Below are 20,675 nucleotides of genomic sequence, written 5' to 3' on the forward strand. Positions count from 1 at the left end.
TCTGCGCATCAGAGCTGTCACATAGGGTGTTGTCGGTGTTGCGGGGATTGCCGATGTCCCCAGCCACTCCCTCCACCCGCTATGCAGTGGGGATGTTCCACTACCAGGAACCCATCCCTACCCCTCCCCTCTTCTCGACCATGCTCCTCGACTCTAGCACCTCCCGCTCTCCCACCGCGGTTACTTTCCGCTCACCCCACCCCCTTGGCGGAGCGAGAGATGCACGGTTGGCACAGTGCGGTGAATCGCCTACTCGCTTGGTAAGCCTGCGTAACCGATGGTCGCCCGCGCTCACGCAAGTCTTTCTTTGCGCAAGATACTCGGCGTAGGCAGTTGCAGCGCCTTTCTCAGAACGCTCGCGCAACCACTCTTGCATTCCCTCTGTGCTGTGCTCTTTGAAGGCTGATGTTTCTGACTGCTACTCACGTGGACGCTTCTTCCTGAGTGAGTTCTTTTTCTCTCTTGAACGCTGCACCATGTCCTTCCTCTGCCCACTCCTCTTGCCCACCCGCGCTCACCACCAGTGACGTGCGCTACTAGAGGAACGTCATCCACAGGTGTATGCCCGCACGCCGCCGCTACGATGAAGACGGACAAATGCGTATCTGAGGCAGTGCAAACGTTCCGAGAAGCACAGAACCTGCTTCCCACTCTCTACACCCATCTCTCCGCATTGGAGAACATCATGACGCAGAAAGACGCGCTGGTCGGAGCTGCGCGTCGGCGTGAGCAGTGCTTCGCGAAGCCGCTGCCTGCATCGCATTTCCTTTGCATGGACACGGGCACGGAAGAAAGTACGCCGCCGGAGGATACAACGGCAGGCCCCAGCTGCGTGCACACCACCTCTCCAGTGATGACCTCCCCACTGGGTGTACTGGCTGCGTTTTCGCCTTCCACAGTTCACCACCTTGTTGCCCAGCACCAGCGAGATGTGGAGGAGCTTCTCGGCGTCGTCTCCCGCATCACGCAGCAGTCTTGGTCGCAGAAGGTGGAGCAGCTCAAATCCAAGATTGCGCAGCTCGAAAGGGCTAGCGAAGTAGGTGAGGCACCTGGGCATCCTCCGTTAGCGGGCGGTATTGCCGCCGTCTCGTCAACCCCTGCGTCATCCTCGTACTTTGCCACCGCCTCCGAGCTGTCCGTCGCGCTCTACGGCTTTGCCGCCTGCCTGCTAAAAATGGGGAGTGTGTTACAGGAAACGATGCTGGCGCTCCGCAAGGATGCCAGGCTCTCTCTCATGGCACACTCCGCTCCCGGTTCAGCCGCTCTGTTGACGTCCACCCCCGCCGACACGGCGAGTCACCTTGCCACTATGCTGGCTCGCGAAGACAGGACGAGTGACGGTATGTCCTTGCTCCCGATGCACTCCTCTCACTGGGGGTCCTTGCATGAGGCCACGTCAGCCTCAAGCCCCTTCTCTAGAGCAGCAGGCGTCCAGGCGGCGGCGCCGCTGCAACCAATCCGGCTCGTGGACGCAGTGGGAAAGCTCAAGTCCTTCTTGGAGGCGCGCTGGAAGAGCTGCTGCGACAACTACCTCGCTCCCGAATCGCACCTGCTGCTCGCCCTTGTTTAACATCTTTACATAATGATGTGGTGCCAAGAAGTACGTGTGTGCGCCGGCGCCGGAGGATAGTTTTCCTGCCCCTCATCTTTGTTCGCTGGACGGGGGAGTCTTTTACTTCGATGAAGCACCGCCGTCCTCGGCGCCTCGGCGCGAATGCTTGCGTCTCCCACGTGAAGACCATGGAATGACAGACGAAGAGACGAAGGCAGAAACTGCCCAACGTCCTTGCGAGGCGCACCGCAAACGCAGACGCAATTTTGCGACTCGAATAACCGCCGTGCCCCGCTAGCACGAATATATATATATATATAGACGTGCGTGCGCGCACTCAGTTTCCCTCTCCTTCTCTCCTCTGTCGATGAGGCACCGCCTGTATACATGCCACCTTCTAGACACGCACGCATACATGAACATACGTACATACACGCTCTCCTCCTCCTCCGCCTCCTCCCTTCTCTCTGCCGAGTGCAGTCCTCTCTTGTTGTGGCTTCTTCCTTTTTTTCTAGTTTGTGTGTGTATGTGTGTGTGTTGTTGTATCCCCGTCACCTTTCTCCCTGTGGACGTCCAGCGTTTTCTTGTGATCTTACCCCCTCCCCGGTGCTGTGAAAGGGGAGGCAGTCGTTGCGGTTGTGGTCTCATCGCCTCCCCTCCCCCATTTGCGCAATCGAGTGGACTATCACTGTCGGAGTGGTTTTTGTCTCGTGGTGCGTTACTTCTCTGTAAATAACGACGTAAAACCGTTGCGCAGCTCTTCCAACCTCTACACAAACACAAGTCGACGCGTTGCTTTCCGTTTCGATGTTCCTCTCTTTTATTTTGCTTCCTCTGCCTCCCTCCTCCCTTGGACCCCACCTTCGCCACCTCACTTCTCCCCCTTTCGCTCAAGAATCATCCCGCCCGCGCGTGTGTGATCTTCCTCGTGCTTTCTTCTCGTTTTTCTCCCCCCTGGGTAGACACGCATTTCGTGTCCGATCGGCTTTTGCCTTTAGGGACACTTTTTTGTTCGTGGTTCTCCTGCTGCTGCTACTGCTGCCTAACCTTGGACATACACAGATACTCCACACTTTGCAGAAGCAGCTCGACGCCCTCTCTTCCCTCCTTGCGAGTTAGGTGAGGGTGCTTGTGTGTGCCAAAGTGCCTCCATTACGCCGCCGTGACATCGCTTTTCAGTACACGATTGAAAGCCCATCACGTTCTCGATTGATTTTTAGGCGCAGCATTCCCAAAAAGGACCCCACGCGCTCTCACACACACACACACTTACTGCGTCACCCAGGCGCACCCACCGCCTTTTGCCTCATCACCTCTCGAAACGACAGTGCATTCTCTCCCGAGGAAACTAGCACTTAATCCCTCCCTCCCTCTCCCCTTTCAAATCTCTTCACCTCATTCCAGTACGTACATACAGACGCGTGCGACAATGACGACCGGGCAGACGACCACGCTCCTTGTGTACGTCACCCTGGCAGCGTTCAACTTCGCTTCCAGTATCATTCAGGGTGTCGCAGGTATCGGCGATGCCATTCTGATTCAAGTCTTGTGGCTTCTCGCTTCCAATCTGTCCGATGATTTCAACAGAACCCCCCTTGGCGACTCACCGGTGCGCGCCGTGGCGCTCATCATGTACATTAGACTGCTCTTTATGTCTCCGCTGGTCGTCTATCTCGGCATTGACGACAGCGTCTTCTCCAAGCAAATGGCGATCATGATGGCCGTGCCGAGCACCATCCTCACAGTCGTCGGCGTCATCCTGTACACGAGACTCGATACCAGCACCCTGAAGAAGATTCTCGGCTTTACTTGCTTCCTATTTACCCTCGTGTACATTGGCATCATGATCTACCGCGCCTGGCGGAAGAAGAGACAGGTGGAGGAATTGAAGTCTCGAAACGTCAAGTTGATGGTGGAAGCCAACGCCCTGGAAGAGGAGGCACAGCTGAGCCTCAAGACCAGTATGGTTAATCTGCACGCCAGCTTTGTGCACAACGTGCCAAACAATAGTATTTTCGCCATGCGCCCCCCTCCCCCTGGCGGTCATGGCGGCCTTGGTGTTAGAACTCTGTACATGACCCCGGCGCCGGATTCGAGCATGCTGCATGGCTCGACCGTGGCTATGCAAGGTAGCACGATTATCGCCCAGAGTGTCACAGCCGGCGAGATTGATGCGCGGACTGGCCTGCCAGCGGATACGACCGAGGCTTTCCTCAGCACCATCGGCGGCGAGGTGTTCGTGGGGCCCGAGACGCAGGTCCCGCGCGTGAACGAGGAGAACGTGCCGAAACTGACGCCGTCGAAGATCTCCCCATCGCGTACCATGACCTTCACCCGTGTGCGTATTAACCGCAACATCGACGCAAACGGAAAAATCAAGATGAGCACGAAAATCAGCGCGGCTGTGGCGGCATCTCTTGCGGGTATCATGGCCTCCCTCACCGGCGTGAATGCCCCACCGCAGATTATCTTCATTCTCCTCTTCGACGCCCCGAACTACATTGTGCGCGTCAACTTCAGCGCCCAGTCGATTCCCGGTAACGTCGTCCGGTTTATCATGGCCGTCTGGAACGGCTCCTTCACCTGGGCCATGATTCCGCTGATGATCGACGTGGTCATCTTTGGCTTCGCCGGCGTGTTTGTGGGCAATCGCATCGGTCGCCTCCTTGGCCCGCAGAGTTTCAACGTGTTCGTTCTGTGCCTACTGCTGCTCTGCTCGCTTGCCATGGTGGGAAAGTGGCAAAACTTGCTCATCATCTGCACAATCCTGACCGGCATCATCACCGTCGCGTGCGGCTACTTTGAGAACAAGCGCAACAAGCCCATCATTGAAAAGCAGCGGGTGTCGGAGCTCGAGGTGGAGAAGCGCTTGTACGATTGCATGGAGGAGCTGCAGCGCAGCAGCAACGGCTTCGTGCAGCCGAGGGGGTCGGTGTCGACGTTCACTACACTGGTGCCCTTCCAGCGCACGAATCGTCCAAAGCCGATGTGGGGAGGTGCGAACTTCGACAACGACGACGAGGGTGCCGGGGATGAGCGCGAGCAGGATGCCACAGCATCGTCACCGGCCGGCGCGACCCACGGCGAGTTGGGTTCGGTCAAGGGAGAAAAGAGCAGCTCTTCCGGCCATCCGCCGAGGCGTCACAGCAACGCTACGCCATCGGCTGCAGCATCAGTCGCGAATGAAACTGAAGAGGTGTCCCCGGCCGCTCCAGCTGCCCCCCATCCGGGCAGCGCTGCACACTTACGCACGATTCCGACGGTTAAGCGCAGCCCCGGCTACCACATACCCAGTAGCAACAATAGCGACAAGGACGATCACAATCTCCCTAGCTCGAGCAGCACTATGCTGCACAATGACCAGTCTGTTTCGAGCGAGGTCAATCGCTGTCTCCCGGAGCGTCAATCGCCCTCACTGGGCAGCATGAATAGCAACGTGTAGAGCGAATCAAAAGATGAGGATGTGACCCCAAAGCGGTGAGGCGAGGCTCGCTGTTGCGCCCTGCCACCCTTTTTTTTCTGACTCCTGCTGCTTTCTTTTCTAACCCTCCCCTCCCCCCGATACATCAGCACACACACACACATATACACATGCGTCTTTGCGTCCGCGTTATGGAAGAGGATGGTGACCCCCTACCTGTACGTGTGTGCTCCTTCGTCTCTCTCTCTCTCATTCACTGCGTGATGGAGGAGGGCTGAGGCTACGCAGGAGAAGTGGAGGTGACTCGATTTTCTCTGTTGTTGTTGCTCGCTGTCTTGTAATGATCAAAAAAAAGGACGATGTTTGATGGGAATTTGGTAAAAACGAACACTTGGCGATAGCGCAGCTGAACATGGGTCCTTTCAAGGAGGCAGGCGCAAGGGGGAGGGGGAGTGGCGGATAATCCAGGAACCATATATATATATATATATCCCCAGCCTACTAGCTGCAATCCCTCCTCCGCCTCTCCTCCCCCTCCCCCTCTCCATCCCTTTGCTATCCTACGCACGCACACATGTACATGCTGCACATTTGCTCTTTCCCTTCGCATGGCGTGTTTTCCTCCGGCTTCTTCCATCTCGCGTGCTCCACAGCTCCATCTGCCGCACTCTACACAAATACCAGTCCATCTCAGTATTAGGGAGCGTAGGCACCAGAGAAAAAAAGTACCTCCACTTACACACACACACACACGCACACGCACATCTACGGCGTACTTCCTGACAGCACTCGATCTGCCACAACTACCATTGCTGTTGTTCCTCCCATTATTGGTATTGCTTACACCTCCCCAGCTCGTTCAGTCTCTCTCTCCCCCCTTTCTCCCTTCTCTTGCTTTAAGTCTGTGCGCGCCTCTGTCACGGAGCAGAACCCTAGCGACTGTGTCGCACGCATTCGACTCCGTCATTTTACATTTCGCATCAACACCTTCCCCAATACCACCATCTCTGCCCCTCGACCACATAGACAGCCTCCCTCCTCGCTTTCCTATTCGACAATGACGGAGTTCAACCGCTACAACCACGAGGACAAGTCGACGTGGCTGAACGCCGTCGAGAAACCGGACGCGCCGCTGGAGGCCATCATCGACCCGTCCATTCTCGCGGCAGACTTCTGCAAGCTCGGCGACGAGGTGGCGAGCGTCGTGTCACCGGCGGGCGGCGCAGTAGAATGGATTCACGTGGACGTGATGGATGGGCACATGGTCCCGAACATTAGCATGGGCCCCGGTGTCGTCTCCTCTCTGCGCGAGCACTTTCCAAATCTGTTTCTTGACGTTCACTGCATGGTTAGTAACCCTGAACAGTGGGTCCCTTCCATGGCCAAGGCGGGCGGCTCCGGCTACACCTTCCATATTGAAGCGACGAATGACAGCAAGGGTGTTGCGAAGCACATTCGCGCTCACGGAATGCAGGTCGGTGTGGCGGTGAAGCCGGCAGCAAATCTCACCCAAGAGCTGAAGGAGCTGATTGAGGGCCACTACGTGGATCAGGTGCTGGTCATGACTGTGGAGCCTGGATTCGGTGGCCAGTCTTTTATCCAGGAGCGGCTTAGCTTCATCTCCGAGCTGCGTCGCAACTACCCACACCTAAACATTGGTGTTGATGGCGGCATCGGCCCCGGCACGGCGGAGCAGGCGGCCGACGCCGGCGCCAACATCCTGATCGCCGGTACGTCGGTCTTCAAGGCCGGCGACCGCAAGGCGGTCATCGAGGAGCTGCGCGCCTCGGCGAAGAGTGGCATCTGCAAGAACTCGAGGATTTAAAGGGCGCTACCAGGGATGAGGTAAGCCGTATTGTGGCGAATTTGTTTTTTCTTCTTCAAGAGGACCGCTCATGGTGGACAGATCCGGCAGCGTCACACAAAGTTTAGCTTCTGGAGTGCGCCTTTGGTGCTTGACTATGCAATCGTAGCAAGTACACGTGTTTCTGACTCCAGCCAACGACCTGGTGAGGAGGGGGGAGCAGGTAGGAAGGTTGCGTGCGTTAAACAAATGGGTGCGCATAGGGAGTGGTAGGAGAAGGGAAGCGGTCACGAGCGTCCCACCGAGTCCGCCATCCCCACCCCTCCTCAGTCCTTCTCTTTCACCTTGTGTTGGTTCGTGCTTTTTGTTGTTGGTTTCACAGTAAGAATATCATATCCCTTTCACTTCTGCTCTGAACTCTGTGCATAAACTCACAGACGCTCGCCACCGCCTCTCCACCCCCCCTCACCCCATCCCACCTCTCACCGTTTGCCTGGCCCCATTCTTCTCGCTGCCTCGGCACAACTCGCTATGCCCGATACGCACCCTCACCTCCGTGTCCGTTTGCCACGCCCCTATTGTTGATACATCTCCCCTTTGGGTGGTTGCTTCCTTATGTGTTCGTTTTCATCTTTCCATTTCCTGTCGACGTTGAGGCACCGTGTTGCGCCAAGACATTCGTAGGTGCGGTCAGTGTCATCCCACCTCTACGCGCCCGCCAGAGGTCGCCATAGTGACGGAAAGAGGAGGAAGGAAAGAGCAAGGCGCGACTTTCCACACCGGACCCAATCTTCCTTCACCTTCTCCTTTTTCTGGCCACCACCACCCCACTCCAGACAGCAATGCCATCGAAGGAAATGATGAGTCCCCACTGCATACCTCCTATGGCATCTTTCTGAGTTTGACCAGCCGCGAAAACATCAACAGCGGCACTGAGGAACTCTAGTGGAAGAGAAAATATGAATGAAGCATATAGGGCGATGCGCGAGAACGTATCCACTCCAGCCATCCTCTGCTGCATTTCTCTCTACGCATGTTAGCTGGCGTGTGTCTGTGGTTGTGTCTATGCTGTGGCACGTCCCTCCCCCACTCTCTCTCGACACAATGGCATAGTATCTACCTGTGCAAAGCCCATTACTGAGCGGGCGATATGCGCGACCCCCTTCCGCAGACACAGGTCGACAAAGAAAAAGGTGCGCTACAGCAAAGGTGGAACCAAAATGAGGGAAAAGCGGAAGCGGCAACAGTTGAGGAGGGACTACCCTCCTCCCGAATTGTCAACTCCTGCACTCCCTCGGCCGAAGTGTTCATCGGTGTGGAGAACGCGAAAGGTGATGGCTCGCAACTGCAAGATACTCACCCCTCCTCCCCCAAGTATGGTGAAGCATAGGCATCGATGTACAGACGTACGCCTCTGCGTCTGTGCAGGCGTTTCTAAGCCTCCGGCCCGAGCATGAGTCCGAATCTTACTACCGGCTCCCTCGCGGCCTCTTGCTTTGCATCAAATGAATCCTTTACTTTCTTGAGTTCAATAAACCCCGCTTCCCCTCTTGCTGCACAAACCACGCGTTGACGGACAGCAGCGCACTGTCCCCACCCAGCGTGCGGTCTTTGCTCGTACAACTTTCTTTGCTTCGTTACTAGTAATGCAGTGTCGGGCCTTGTGTAGCCGTTTCCTGGGCGTCCCCAAGCGAGGAGGTTTCTGGCGAGGCGTGCGGAGCGGCAAGGTTGCCGATGGCACGTGGACATCAAACCCTCAGTGCTCAGCCCGACACGCAACGACGTCGTCGGCCACCTTTGACTCTGCTACTGCATCCTTTACCACCCCAACCCAGGCTTCATCCCTTCATGACGCTTTTGTTTCGCGATTCTCAGCTCAGCTTCTCTCGAGTCCGCATCGTGACATCACTCACGTCCCGTACGGGGACTGGTTCGCCATTTACGTTCAAGCGCGCAAGTGCTGGCACTCGCTCGAGTCGGTGGCACCTACCTGCGCCACCTCTGCTACCCGTGAGAAAACCAAGATGGGGGAGAAGTCAGAACAAGCTGAGATACTAGAAGCACGTTTGCAGCATGCAAAGCAGAGCATCGATGCAATGCTACTGAGTAGCCTGTTTGCCCGTCACTGGACGGAGGTTCAAACAGCCGCCACGTCGTCGTCATCTTCGCTTTCAACATATCGCTGGTGGTGGCATCGTGACTCCCTCTTCTCCGCCTCCGCCCCGGCAAATGCTCCAGACTGTGAGGCCGCCTTGCCCCCCCTGGAGCTATGCACGCCAGATTTTTTGACGGAGCCGCTGTTGGGTGGAAGTCACCTGCGCCTGTGGATGGAGGACATTCGCGTCTCCTCTGGTGCGACGGACGTCACCTGCGCACCACACGACGCCACAGCGGTGCCGACGGCTATTCTCCCATTCTCCTCCTTGTGGGTGGTGAAGCAGAGTGCGTACTGGAGGCCATCTGCAGCAGCAGCCCCCGATTCTGGCGGCCACAGTGGTGCGGGCAGCAACGGTAATGAAACAGCCGCCTTCACCCTTCAGGAGCGACAAGCCCGCCAAGCACTTCTGCAGTCGGTGGACCAGCTCCTTCAACTGCAGCGCGATGCGGTAGAACGTTTCAACGGCACGTTGTGTCTTCCTGCGAATCAGCTGCAGCGCGTGTGCGTCCTCTCGCCTACCCAAGAGTGGGACCTCTTGTGCGATCTCCCTCGCTACCGGCAGGCGCGGTACAGGCCAGCTCGCGAAGCATCATCCGCAAGCACGAACGTATTGGATCACTCGACAGCGGCATGTGTATCACCGCCTCGGTGGCTGTCATTGAGCTGCTTGTGTGAAAACACCACTGCACGACTCGCCTACTGCGCGCACCTGTTGAACTGGCGGTGGCAGCTGAAATCGAGCACGAACGCGCCAGCAAGCAAGACCGCCCCTGTCCCTGTCCGGGTTCTCTCACCTTCGACTGAGCATGCTCACCTCCGCAGTCTTTTGGTCTCCTCGCTGCACGAGCAGTCGTGCATGAAAGCCGCACTACAACGGCGGCACGCTGCGCGTCGCCAGTCCCCATCTGCGGTCTCTGGGGCATCCTCGGCAGCGACTGTTCACGAGCAGGCGCGCAAAGGCTGCAGTGACGCGGTGCGGCGGATGTCGCATCGAGAAGAGAACATCCGTCAGTCCTTTTCGGTTCGCTGAAGCAGTGCGGATGCTTCGCGGGGTTTGTCTCAAAAAAAAAAACGACACTGGAGTGTAGAGCTAGAGTGAAAGACATGTCTCTCCCTCTCTCGCCTTACGCCTCCCTGCTTCGACATGGCCAAAGCCCCTGGTGTCCTTCATGGTGCACGCAATATAAAAAAGCTAACAGAGGTACGAGTGAGGATAAAGGCCGTGTGGCGACGGGGCAATGCACATTCCCATGCGATTACTTCACAGATGACACGATACATACATATATATATATATAACGAGAGCATGCTTACACACCAGGTGGCATGAAGGGAAAGCCTACGAGCAATATATATGCGTGTATGTGTGTGTGTGTTTACCGGTATGGCATCGGTCGATACACAGCATTCAAAGTCACGCGTGCTCCCTGAAGACAATGACGATAGCGCCCGGCGCTTCCCCTGTGCGGAGGCGATGGCGGCTGCCGTATTTCAGCTCCTGCTTTCAACTAGAGGAGGCGGGTAAGTTTTGCGGTCTGTGACTGTCTCTTTCGTGGCTCTCTTGTTTTCGACGAGCGGCCCCTTGCGCTGCCTCCTCGCTATCCGTTTCCCATTCTTCTTTGGTCCCTCCCTCTTCTTCCTCCTCCGCAGTGCGCACGGCGTCTACACCACCTCCTTTTCTTTTGAGCGCAATCAAAGTGCTCGTGCACCTGCTAGAGTCCTGCCGTCGGCCTCCCCGACACCTGTTGTTCGCGCCTTGCCCTGCACCAACGATGCCGTCATCCCCGATGTCGACCCAAGCAGCACCAGAGGGCGGGAAGAGAAAGGCGGCAGTTACCGTTCTCGCACCTGCCGTTCCCTCTCCCCCGTTTGACTTTTACACCGTCACGTGTGTGACGTGGTCAGCTTCAGGTCGGAACATTGGTGTAGGCACAACAGACGGGTTCCTCATCTACAGCACCGAGCCTCTCTTCAGCAACCTGAGTGGTGCCTCGGCTTCTCAGGGGACCCTCGCCCACTCCGCTGAAGCTGCAAGTCTCCTGGGCGCAGATGTACACAAGTCAATGGTGCAAGAAATTTGCCGCTGCGCGGTGTATGGCGGAGTGGGGTTGCTGAGCTTGTACAAGCAGTGCAGTCTCGTAGCCTTCACCGGGGTTCAGCGACGCAGTGCAGCAGCGCGAATACAGCTGGCGGACATCAGTCAACAAGCACCCCCGGACTTCTATGCACCCTCCGCGCCGCCGCCGTCGGCTGGGGTGGCAGGCGCCGCACCGCCTGCGCCGCGCTGCAAGCCATGGCCACTGGAAGAAGATGTGGCGGTTGCCCATTGGTACGAGCGGTGGCGCGTGTCGGTCTTTGCCAACAGCTCGGCAGCAACAGCCACCACAGTCAGCACGCTAGCCTTTGTGGAGTGTCCGCCGACAGTGGTGGGGTTGAACTTTTGTCCTCATGCCGTGATTGCAGCGGCGTCTGGGGATCCCAAAATTGTCGGCTCGCACACCCTTCATGTGTTTGACCACCACCTAAACCCGCTCTACACCCTGCCCGTGTACCCGCCCAGCAGCAACGCATACCTGAAGGACATGATCGCTATTGCGGCGACCCCGACGCTCTCAAACGGCGCTGGAATGGCGGTGCAGCGTCTGCGCATCCTCCTACCGGGGGAGAGGAGGGGTGAGGTCCGCCTGCTGACCTTCAAGAAATCGGTGCTGACGGCTGCTTCCTTCGAGGAAGCCACGCACGACGGTTACGCGCACCCCCTCGGCACCCCCTCCCGCCAAGGCTATGGCGACACACATCGCCTGGTCGACAAGGTGCTTCACCAGGCACCGCTGCGCGCGGTCGCCATCACCGAGGACGGCAAAAGCGGCGTGACAATGAGTGAGCAGGGCATGCGCATCCGAGTGCTGGACTTCGTCGGTGACGACAAGATGACCAACCGGCTCACCCTTGATCGAGGCCACCTGCCCGCCGTCGTCGACACCGTCTCGCTCGCCATCGTCACCGTGCCCCAGGGTTACCCCTTGATGCGGAGCACCGCGCCCGCGACGGCATACACCCACGAGCGATGCGGCAGTAACGACAACAACGCACCTGCTCACGTCAGTGAGCCACTGACTCGACAGTACCAGCGCTTGACAGAGGCGGTGCACGACATCGTGGTGTGCCTCACGAGCTCCGGCACAACCCACATCTTCGGCTGCGGCCTTCAGCAAGTGCTGTTTTACCACAGTGACAAGACACTGCTGCCGCGGGTTGGCTACCCATACGCGTTTTCTGTGTGCTTGCCGCCCCTTCTCGCTAAGGAGGGTGTCGCCTCGGTGTTCGTGGCGCGTAGCGACGTGACCACCTCCGCAGTACACTATCTTCCCCGCCACGAGCACTACGTCACCAAGGGAGGGAAGCGCGACAGCAGCAATGGCGCGACTGATCACTTGCCCGGCGAGTTCTTTGCATTTGAACTGCGTTACCACAGCAACACTGCGGCAGCGGCTTCCCCAGGTGGGGCGGGTAGCACATCCAAGTGCACAACGCTTTTCTGCTTCACCCTTTCCGCCCCGTGAAAGCAGGCGAGAAAACTTCTCGATTGTGTGTGTGTGTGTGCCTGTGTTGGGGTGGGGGGATCCTTCTGCTGCGGTTGCTTCTCGTGCACTGTTGAAGAAGTGCAAACTGATTCTTTGAACCTCTTTCTCCTTGCTTCACCCTCTCCGCGCGTAAGTGCCTGCGTGTGTGCCGTTGTGGTGGTGGGCCTTGCTGTTGTGCCTATGGAATAACTGCGGCACTTCATGTGCATGTGCATGTGCATGTGTGTGTGTGTGTGTACGTAGGCGACGAAGTGAGCGTAGAGACGAAAAGAGAAAAAAGGGTTTGTGCCCCTTACTCTTGGCATCCCTTCCCTCTCTCGACCCTCCTCTTCCTACCCCCCTCCCCTCACTGTGACACTTATGTATCTCATCCCCACGTTGGTTCCCGTGTTTCTGTTCGTGATTTTCCCGACGCTTCTCTTTCCGCTATTGGCTCTCCCTCACTACCCCCCCCCTCCTCTCACCCACTCAGAATTCCGCAGCCCTCTTCTCTCCACCTCTATGGGTGTTCCTTCGCTGCTCTCACCACACAGGCATCTTGTGACTGCGAGTCTTTGCACAGCCCTCCCACCTAACCGCACCCCCACCTCCCCCCCCCCCTGCTATACCATTCTTGCATCGCTGTGCTCGCATGCCTGTGTGTGTGTGTATGCCCTCCTTTGGCCAACAAGAAAAAAAAATGCACAGACACAGAGACATCATGTGTTGCTCTTTCGTTGTGCAGATTTTCATGAGCGACTCTAGAGGACGTCTTCCACAACATTCCACCTCACCTTTTCATCAGCTCGTCCGTGTGTGCTGTGGGTGTGCGGCTGTACCGTCCCCACTCTCTTTCTCCCTCCGCCCTGCCTTTTTGGGGGAGGGAGGGGGGAGCCAACTGCGTAACACAGCTTACAGGCGTGTCAATGCCCTCTCCTGTCCAACTTCGTCCTTTTCCTCACACTCACCCCCTCGTCCACCCAGCCTCGCCCAGATTTCGCCGACCGCATACTTGTAGCCATTTCACTCTTTTGCTTTGTGTTTTACCCCCCTCAGGCGTTCGTTATTTGCCTCTTATTCTCTCTTTTTTCTCCCGTTACTTCTTTGCCCCCCACCACCACCAACCAACCAACCAACCAACCATCATCGCCACCATCCTCGATCCCTCACACACTCTCTCATTCCTACCCTGGTGCACCTCGGAAGCGGCAAGATGATGTACATCTACACCTGGATTGGGGCTGTGATGTGGTACACCTGCGGATTGGTCGGCCCCTTAAGCCTCCTAACGTACCTTGCCGCCATAGTGGTGCAGCAGATTTCCATGCGCTTCCCGCAGGACTTGGCGAAGAAGTACAAGACGCACTGGGGCCTTGTGACCGGTTCCAGTAGCGGAATTGGAAAGGCCATCGCTGAGAAGCTAGCTGGTCAAGGCATCAACGTTGTGCTTGTGGCCCTGGATGACAAGATGCTCGCCGACACGTTCGCGGAGCTGCAGAAAAAGTATCCGCACGTGCAGTTCCGAAAGGTCGGCGTCAACCTTTCTGCCAAGGACTACGCCTACATGAAGGACATCATCAGCCAGACGGATGACATTGAGGTCGGTCTCGTCTTCAATAACGCCGGCTACATCTGCGCCGGCCTCTTCGCAGACACTGATCTCGAGCGCCTGCGCTGCAATCTGGAGTGCAACGCCGGATGCGCCGTGCCCATCACACACCACTTCCTGCGCAAGATGATCGCGCGCCAGTCGAAGGGTCTCATCACCTTCACCTCGTCCGCCGCGTGCTACCTCCCTGGCCCAACGGCCACCATGTACAGTCCCTCCAAGGCCTTCCTCACGAGCTTCGCCACCACCATCGCGGCTGAGAACCACGACCTTGGCATCGACGTCGTTGTCATCCATCCGTCCCCAGTGAACACGAACTTTTACAAGAACGAAGGCCCGGCCCTCGACTCGCTCAAGACGGCACAGAAGTCTGCCGTCTCTCCGATGAACATCGTGGATCAGATCTTCGCCTCTGCGGGTCGCCTCACTGTGGTGGATCAGGGTAGCATGTGCATGATGATGCGCATCATCAACAAGGTGCTCGACTTCCAAATTTTCACAGAGATCGTAACCCGCTTTGCTTACTTGAACGCCGATCATCTGCGTCTGAGGAAAGAGTCGAAGCTGCGCACCCACAGGCAGTAAGAAATCCGTGGAGCAACCGCGGAAGTAGCAGAGGCGTCTTTGCTTCTTTTTGTAGCGGTGGCAGCAAGCTGTGGCCACGATCGTGAGAATGAAACGAATGCTGCACACCCACTTGTGTGGTACTACTGTTGCTTCCTCTCGTATATATGATGCGTGTGTGTGTGTGTGTGTGTGTGTGTGTCTGTGGTAAGAGAGAGAAAGAGGGCTTGGTCACACATCCCACAAGAGCAAGCGCAGCAACGACACACACACACACACACACGCGGGAAAAAAAAACAAGAACAGTGCACGTTCGCTATTTTCTTTTTCTTTCCGGATGAGCTGTCTTCCCTGATCTCGCTTCTCTCTTCCTTTTCTCGACCGTTCGTGTGTGAATAACCCCAACAACGACAACCGCCAAGACAAACACATCTCCCCCTACCGACGTCTCTTTTCACACCCGAGAGGACGGATGCGCAAGGCACCTCCAGATCCTTTCAACCCACTACCACCACACCCATTATAGTCGGCACGTGTTCGTGGGGACTATGGCATGCCTACTTCCCTCCTCGTAGGGCAGAGAAACCGGCGACTTCAGAAGGAAATAACAAAAAAAAAAATGAAGCGACTGCGCCCACCAATGAAACGAGCAAAGACCAACGGGAGCGACCCTGAGCAATCTTTCTGTGGTTCAAACAGGGAAAGAAAAGCGCATTCAAAGCGGTGCGCTAGAACAAGCGCGTGGGCATCGCAGCCGCCGTGTGCACACGTGCTGGTGAGCAAACAAACGAGTTGTAGGGCAGAGGTTCGGCACGTCTTTTTTTTCCTCCTCCTCCTCCGCTCCCCACCCCCTTTTTCTCTCTACCCCTCCTGTTGCGGCCGCGGATCTGCGCTGCGGCTGAGGAAGCCGGCATACTCGTTTCTTCGCACGTGCCAAAAGGAGGACCACAGACGGGGAGGAGAAGGGTTGCAGTTGCTCTGATAGGCAGCGCACCTACGGGATGTTCGCGGTTGTGCCTCCCACTCTCACGTCTTCTCCTTGCCGACATCTGATCTTACCTTCCCCCCTCCCCCTTCTCCCTTCTCCCTGTCACACGATGCAGTGCAACGTTATTCTTTGCGGTGCACTACCGCCGCTGTTGGTGTTGCTGTTGCTCCCTCCCCTCCCTTATCCTTTCCTCCTCCGTAGCTCACCTATCCACATACCCAGCAGCGGTCATGAAGTGTACAGCCCGTTGGTGCAACACCAGGGGCGTCGTGGCGGCGATGGAGCGCGCGCATCGCCACGTGCCAAGGCAAACCTTTGCGAACTGCCCTGCCGCGGACGATGAGGCGGAGCACTCGCACACACCTCGGTACGTCATTCCAGACCTGCAGCGGTACGCAGAGCGGCAGCAAGAGCACCAGCACCCCCACAAGCAATCACTGAGCGAATTGCCACGGCTGAATGAACACGTCATGAGCACCTCTACCGCCGTGCCGCCAACCCTCGCCCAGTTCATTCACACCGCCAAGACCGCCTTCGAAACCTCCTTGGCGTCCTTTCAGCATCAACTATTGGTCTCGCAGCCTGCGGCCCAATCAGCTGGTGAAGACACCGCTAGGTGGCTCCCACAACCCCCTGTGGAACAAACTGGTTGTGGGAACCGCAGCGAACTCGCGGCAGCTGTGCGCAGCTACAACCCAACACTCGACCGGGCACTTATTCAGCGGATCGCCGCTCGGCTTGCAATCGCGGACACTCTCCGCATCGCGCGTCAGTTTGCCCGCTACCTTCAAGAATCTGCAGCTGCGGCAAGAGACGGGGGGAATGCCGGGAGCGACGACGACCACCAAGTGACCGCAGCGCAGGCGGTGGCACTTCTTCGCCGCGCTGTGGATGTGTGCCGTGAACGTTATGTGCAGAATTCAGCGGACATGCGTACAACCCCATGTCCCATGTCGCCGCGTCTCTGGGCCCTGACATCAGCAGCCCGTGAAAGCGCTGGGATTGCAGCGCACCTTCACTACTCCACCTCTGCCACGGCAAAACACGCACATCGACGGCGTCGACAGCCTCATCGCTGCTTCCTCCGCTACACGAGTGATGTGCAGGTGAACGAGGTGCTGCTCAATGGCGCAGTCGTCACCTTCACGCACGCGACGCAGCCTGAGGAAGTTGGAAGCCGCGCAGGTCCTGCAGAGGGCAAAGGGACGAAGGGAAACCCCGACACTTCAGCAGCAGCAGCCAAGCCAAAACGAACTCCACCTTGCTTTTCGGCTCCCCCTTCCTTCCGTGAGTCGCTGGAGTCGTGTCTCACCTCTTCTCCATCCGCTGTGCACCTGCACTTTGTGCTGTACCGTCGCGGTGTCTCCCTGGGGGCAGCCATTGCAGACATCGTGGAAGCCAGCGAGGGACTTATCTCCGCGCACGACGTCAGCGTCAACATTCACATACCAGAGAATGACAAACACGTTGTTGTGCAGGCTTGCAGCGTTCGCGTGGCGCTGCCGGTGTCGACGCAGCCTTGCGGCGTTGAAGACGCCGTGCAACACTGTCTGCACGCCGCCCGCTCCATTGTGCAGATCAACCTCGCGAGAGGGACGCCAAGGGTGGCCCTCCAGCTCCTTGCGTGCCGCACAGACGCTTGCGGGGAGCAGCACACCGCGTCGCAGGTGCTCGATGAGTCGCCTGTCCGGCTGCAGTACGCCCTTCTCCTGCACGGCTTTGAGCAACGTGGAGGGCCTGTGAACCGCCTCGATCATGCCTCCCTGGCGTGCGCCATGTGCATCCCGAACTACTTTTCCCCGCATCACTTCGGTGCGCCCGCCGTCCCTTTCTTCCGCACCTACCACGTGACGGAGGCCCTGGCGAAGCGCCACTACGCGGATGCGGCTGTCATGATGGCCTGCCTTGAGGTGGAGGCCGTAGCTGAGGCAAGCACGGAGGTACCGCCTTGGCTTGCGCGCGCGTTGCAGCTCTTGTGCCGTGGCGAGGACCGCGAAGGGGTGTGGCAGGCGTGGTGGATTCACGAGGTACCAGCGGCTATGCGGCGACGCATGGTTTGCGCGAAGAGCGATCTGGTATGGAATGTGGTGGCGAGCCTCCGGCTTCAGGAGCTCGTGGTGGCGACGGGCGGACGTCGTGACGTTCTGCACGCGGCGGCACCGAACCCTGGCGACTTTGTCTTTCAGGCGGAGGAAGCAAGTGACAGTGATGTGAGGTCAGCAACCCTCGGACCGGTGGCACTGAGCGCGCCGGTAACGGCGGTGTACACCCAGGCGCAGGCGGCTCGCTACAGCGTTCATGACATCGCGCTGCCGCTTGTCTTGGACGCCAGCAGCGAATTCGAGGGGTGTGAAACCCTGGCCGACATCGAAGCGCAGCTGGGCTTTACCCATGACCGTCGTCACCATTCGTCTCTGCCTGCGGTCCCGCAGGCAAACGAAACAGTGTTTCGTCCGCTCTTGGTAGAGGCGACCGGCTATCCTCGCGCCGCTCGGCCGTGGTGCCGATCCTTCCCGGAGCCGTCCGTGGGTCCTGCGTTTGGCCGCCCCAAGGCAGCCCTGGAGAGCAATGCTACCGTTTTTGCCCTCGCCACGGACTGGGATCTGGCGAGTCAGACAGCAGTAGCTCGCGACTACGCTGCCAAGTCACGCGGGCCGCGCGCGTGTGTGTGGCCGCTAAGTAAGCGTGGTCGCGTCCTCACGGATCGCCTGCCTGCTGGTCTCATGACGGTGGCTTCGGCGGATGGATCGTCGTTGCTGGGGGGCGCAAGCACGGCAAGCTATTATGGGTCCCGTTGCCTCGCCATTCATTGCACGCTCCCAGCGCGCGTGTCTCTGGCTAACTTTGTTTCGGAGTTGGCCGCGGTGGAGGACCTGCGTGACTCGCCAGCGTAGAAAATGGAGCATTCACACACACATACACACAGACGCAGGTGCACCTTTGCCGGTTTGTGACATACGCCCACGGGCTGCTGCTACAAACACACAGCGCTTGCGTTCCTGCGTCCGCCAGCAGTGCGTGCGCTGCTGGAATGAAGAAACGGCAGACGTGTCGCTCTCAGCAACGCTGCGGCGTTTTTCTTTGTGGGGTGACGTATGCGCTGCGGCTTGCACGGCTAACCTCCCGCCTGCATGCAAAGTTGACCCCGATGCCACACACACACACACACATACGCACATACGCACGAAATCTACTGTGCTAACACCCGGCATTCTTTCTTCTCCCCTGTGTGCTTCCTCTCCTGGGCAGATCGCCGCCCCACACACACACACTGCAGTTACTTGCCCCGTGCTTTGTTTTTACTCTCTCCCTGTACCGTCCACACCTTCACATATATTTGCAGTCATGAGCGATTGTGTCTGGACTGTGATTCAAAAGGCCGTGGAGGCCGAGTGGGATGCCTCCATCATTCCTGCGCTGTCCGCCTACATTGAAGTGCCGAACCAGAGCCCCGACTTTGACCCCCAGTGGGCGACGAACGGACTCATAAAGAAGGCCTTTACCATACTGATCAACTGGATGAAGGGGCAGAATCTCCTGGGCCTCAGCTACGAGTTCATGGAGGTCGAGGGAAGGACCCCGTTCCTTCTCGTCGAGATCGCTGGGACGGAGCCGACGAAGAACACCTTGCTCATGTACGGCCACATGGATAAACAGCCGCCTCTCCACCCGTGGGACGAAGGCCTTGACCCCCACAAGGCAGTCTTGCGGGATGGCAAGCTGTACGGCCGCGGCGGCGCTGACGACGGGTACGCGCTTTTTTCGGCCATCACGTCTGTCTCGGTACTCCAGCGCCACGGCATTCCGCACGGTCGAGTGATCGTAGTCATTGAGGCGTGCGAAGAGTCTGGCAGCTTCGACCTGGACTACTACATGGAGCGCTGCAAGGAGCGCATCGGCAACGTGGATTTGATGGTGTGCCTAGACAGCGGCTGTCTCAACTACTCGCAGGTATGGCTCACGACGTCGTTGCGTGGTGTGACGGGTGGGTTGCTGAACGTGCAGACACTGACGGAAAGCATGCACAGTGGCGTCGCCGGCGGCGTCGTGCCGGACACGTTCCGCATTGCATGTGAGCTGCTGGGCCGCGTCGAGGATTCAAAGACCGGAAAGGTGCTGTTCCCTGAGGCCTACTGCGAGATTCCAGACTACGTTGTCAAGTCCATGGAGTCGATGAAGATCGTGCCGTTCAAGGACCAGTTTGCCATGGCCGACGGCGTGTCGACAGAGTCGGGAGACAATGTGGAGCTGGCGCTGCGGAACTTCTGGAAGCCGAGTCTCACTGTGACAGGGGCCAACCTGCCGGAGCCACAGATAGCCGGCAACGTCATCCGCACCCACACCTCGCTGAAGCTGTCCCTCCGCGTCCCGCCCCTGGTGGACGCGGAGAAGGCCACCCAGGCCATGGCCAAGGTGCTTGTGGCCAACCCGCCGTACGGCGCTAAGGTGTGGTTTGAGCCCGAGGTTCCCGGCAATGGCTGCGCGACCCCAGAGCTGAAGCCGTGGCTCCTGACCGCGCTCAACGAGGGCAGCAAGATGGCGTACGGCAACCCGCTCGCATTCCAGGGCATGGGCGGCGCGATCCCATTCATCTCCATGCTCATTAAAGCGTACCCGCAAGCGCAGTTCGTTGTCACCGGCGTCCTTGGTCCAAAGAGCAACGCGCACGGCCCCAATGAGTTTCTGCACATCAAGTACGCTAAAAGCCTCACGTTTGTCATCAGCCACGTTGTCGCTGAGCACTTTCGCCACACTCCCAAGTAACAGTGGTGCCGAGCAGCCTTGTTGACCCTCTCCTTTTCTGGCGCTTGCACCTTAGGCTATGCTCGTGTAGGATGCGATGGCTTCGTCGACCATACTAACACAACACACTCATAAACGGAGGCCCCGGCGCCCGACCAACGACTCACGCGCGGCCTGTTAGCGCACGAAATGGCGCTACCGCTTTGCCGCTCAGGGACGGCAAACGACGTCCGGTTTGCCCACCGGCAGCCGCACATTCCACGCCCTATGACC

General features: G+C 58.0%; 8 protein-coding genes across 8 annotated transcripts; all 8 read left to right on the forward strand.

Moving 5' to 3' along the window:
* Positions 1 to 583: 583 nt before the first annotated feature.
* LMXM_32_1550 (conserved hypothetical protein) lies at positions 584 to 1,570 on the forward strand (the record flags this gene model as incomplete). Its single annotated transcript, XM_003878359.1, has 1 exon — positions 584 to 1,570. One exon carries the CDS (start codon positions 584 to 586, stop codon positions 1,568 to 1,570), a length of 987 nt encoding a protein of 328 aa, XP_003878408.1.
* Positions 1,571 to 2,981: 1,411 nt separating this feature from the next.
* Positions 2,982 to 4,994, forward strand: LMXM_32_1560 (hypothetical protein, unknown function; the record flags this gene model as incomplete). Its single annotated transcript, XM_003878360.1, has 1 exon — positions 2,982 to 4,994. The coding sequence occupies one exon, from the start codon at positions 2,982 to 2,984 to the stop codon at positions 4,992 to 4,994; it is 2,013 nt and encodes a 670-aa protein (XP_003878409.1).
* Positions 4,995 to 6,030: 1,036 nt separating this feature from the next.
* On the forward strand, positions 6,031 to 6,798 carry LMXM_32_1570 (putative ribulose-5-phosphate 3-epimerase; the record flags this gene model as incomplete). Its single annotated transcript, XM_003878361.1, has 1 exon — positions 6,031 to 6,798. The coding sequence occupies one exon, from the start codon at positions 6,031 to 6,033 to the stop codon at positions 6,796 to 6,798; it is 768 nt and encodes a 255-aa protein (XP_003878410.1).
* Positions 6,799 to 8,423: 1,625 nt separating this feature from the next.
* Positions 8,424 to 9,965, forward strand: LMXM_32_1575 (conserved hypothetical protein; the record flags this gene model as incomplete). The annotated part of the gene is made up of 1 exon (XM_003878362.1): positions 8,424 to 9,965. The coding sequence occupies one exon, from the start codon at positions 8,424 to 8,426 to the stop codon at positions 9,963 to 9,965; it is 1,542 nt and encodes a 513-aa protein (XP_003878411.1).
* A 1,552-nt stretch (positions 9,966 to 11,517) lies between these two features.
* LMXM_32_1580 (conserved hypothetical protein) lies at positions 11,518 to 12,498 on the forward strand (the record flags this gene model as incomplete). Its single annotated transcript, XM_003878363.1, has 1 exon — positions 11,518 to 12,498. One exon carries the CDS (start codon positions 11,518 to 11,520, stop codon positions 12,496 to 12,498), a length of 981 nt encoding a protein of 326 aa, XP_003878412.1.
* A 1,213-nt stretch (positions 12,499 to 13,711) lies between these two features.
* On the forward strand, positions 13,712 to 14,692 carry LMXM_32_1590 (conserved hypothetical protein; the record flags this gene model as incomplete). The annotated part of the gene is made up of 1 exon (XM_003878364.1): positions 13,712 to 14,692. One exon carries the CDS (start codon positions 13,712 to 13,714, stop codon positions 14,690 to 14,692), a length of 981 nt encoding a protein of 326 aa, XP_003878413.1.
* Positions 14,693 to 15,889: 1,197 nt separating this feature from the next.
* Positions 15,890 to 18,553, forward strand: LMXM_32_1600 (conserved hypothetical protein; the record flags this gene model as incomplete). The annotated part of the gene is made up of 1 exon (XM_003878365.1): positions 15,890 to 18,553. One exon carries the CDS (start codon positions 15,890 to 15,892, stop codon positions 18,551 to 18,553), a length of 2,664 nt encoding a protein of 887 aa, XP_003878414.1.
* Positions 18,554 to 19,004: 451 nt separating this feature from the next.
* LMXM_32_1610 (putative peptidase M20/M25/M40) lies at positions 19,005 to 20,423 on the forward strand (the record flags this gene model as incomplete). Its single annotated transcript, XM_003878366.1, has 1 exon — positions 19,005 to 20,423. One exon carries the CDS (start codon positions 19,005 to 19,007, stop codon positions 20,421 to 20,423), a length of 1,419 nt encoding a protein of 472 aa, XP_003878415.1.
* Between the last annotated feature and the right edge of the window lie 252 nt (positions 20,424 to 20,675).

The sequence above is a fragment of the Leishmania mexicana genome, chromosome 32, assembly GCF_000234665.1.
Source record: "Leishmania mexicana MHOM/GT/2001/U1103 complete genome, chromosome 32".
Classification (NCBI taxonomy): Eukaryota; Euglenozoa; class Kinetoplastea; order Trypanosomatida; family Trypanosomatidae; genus Leishmania; species Leishmania mexicana.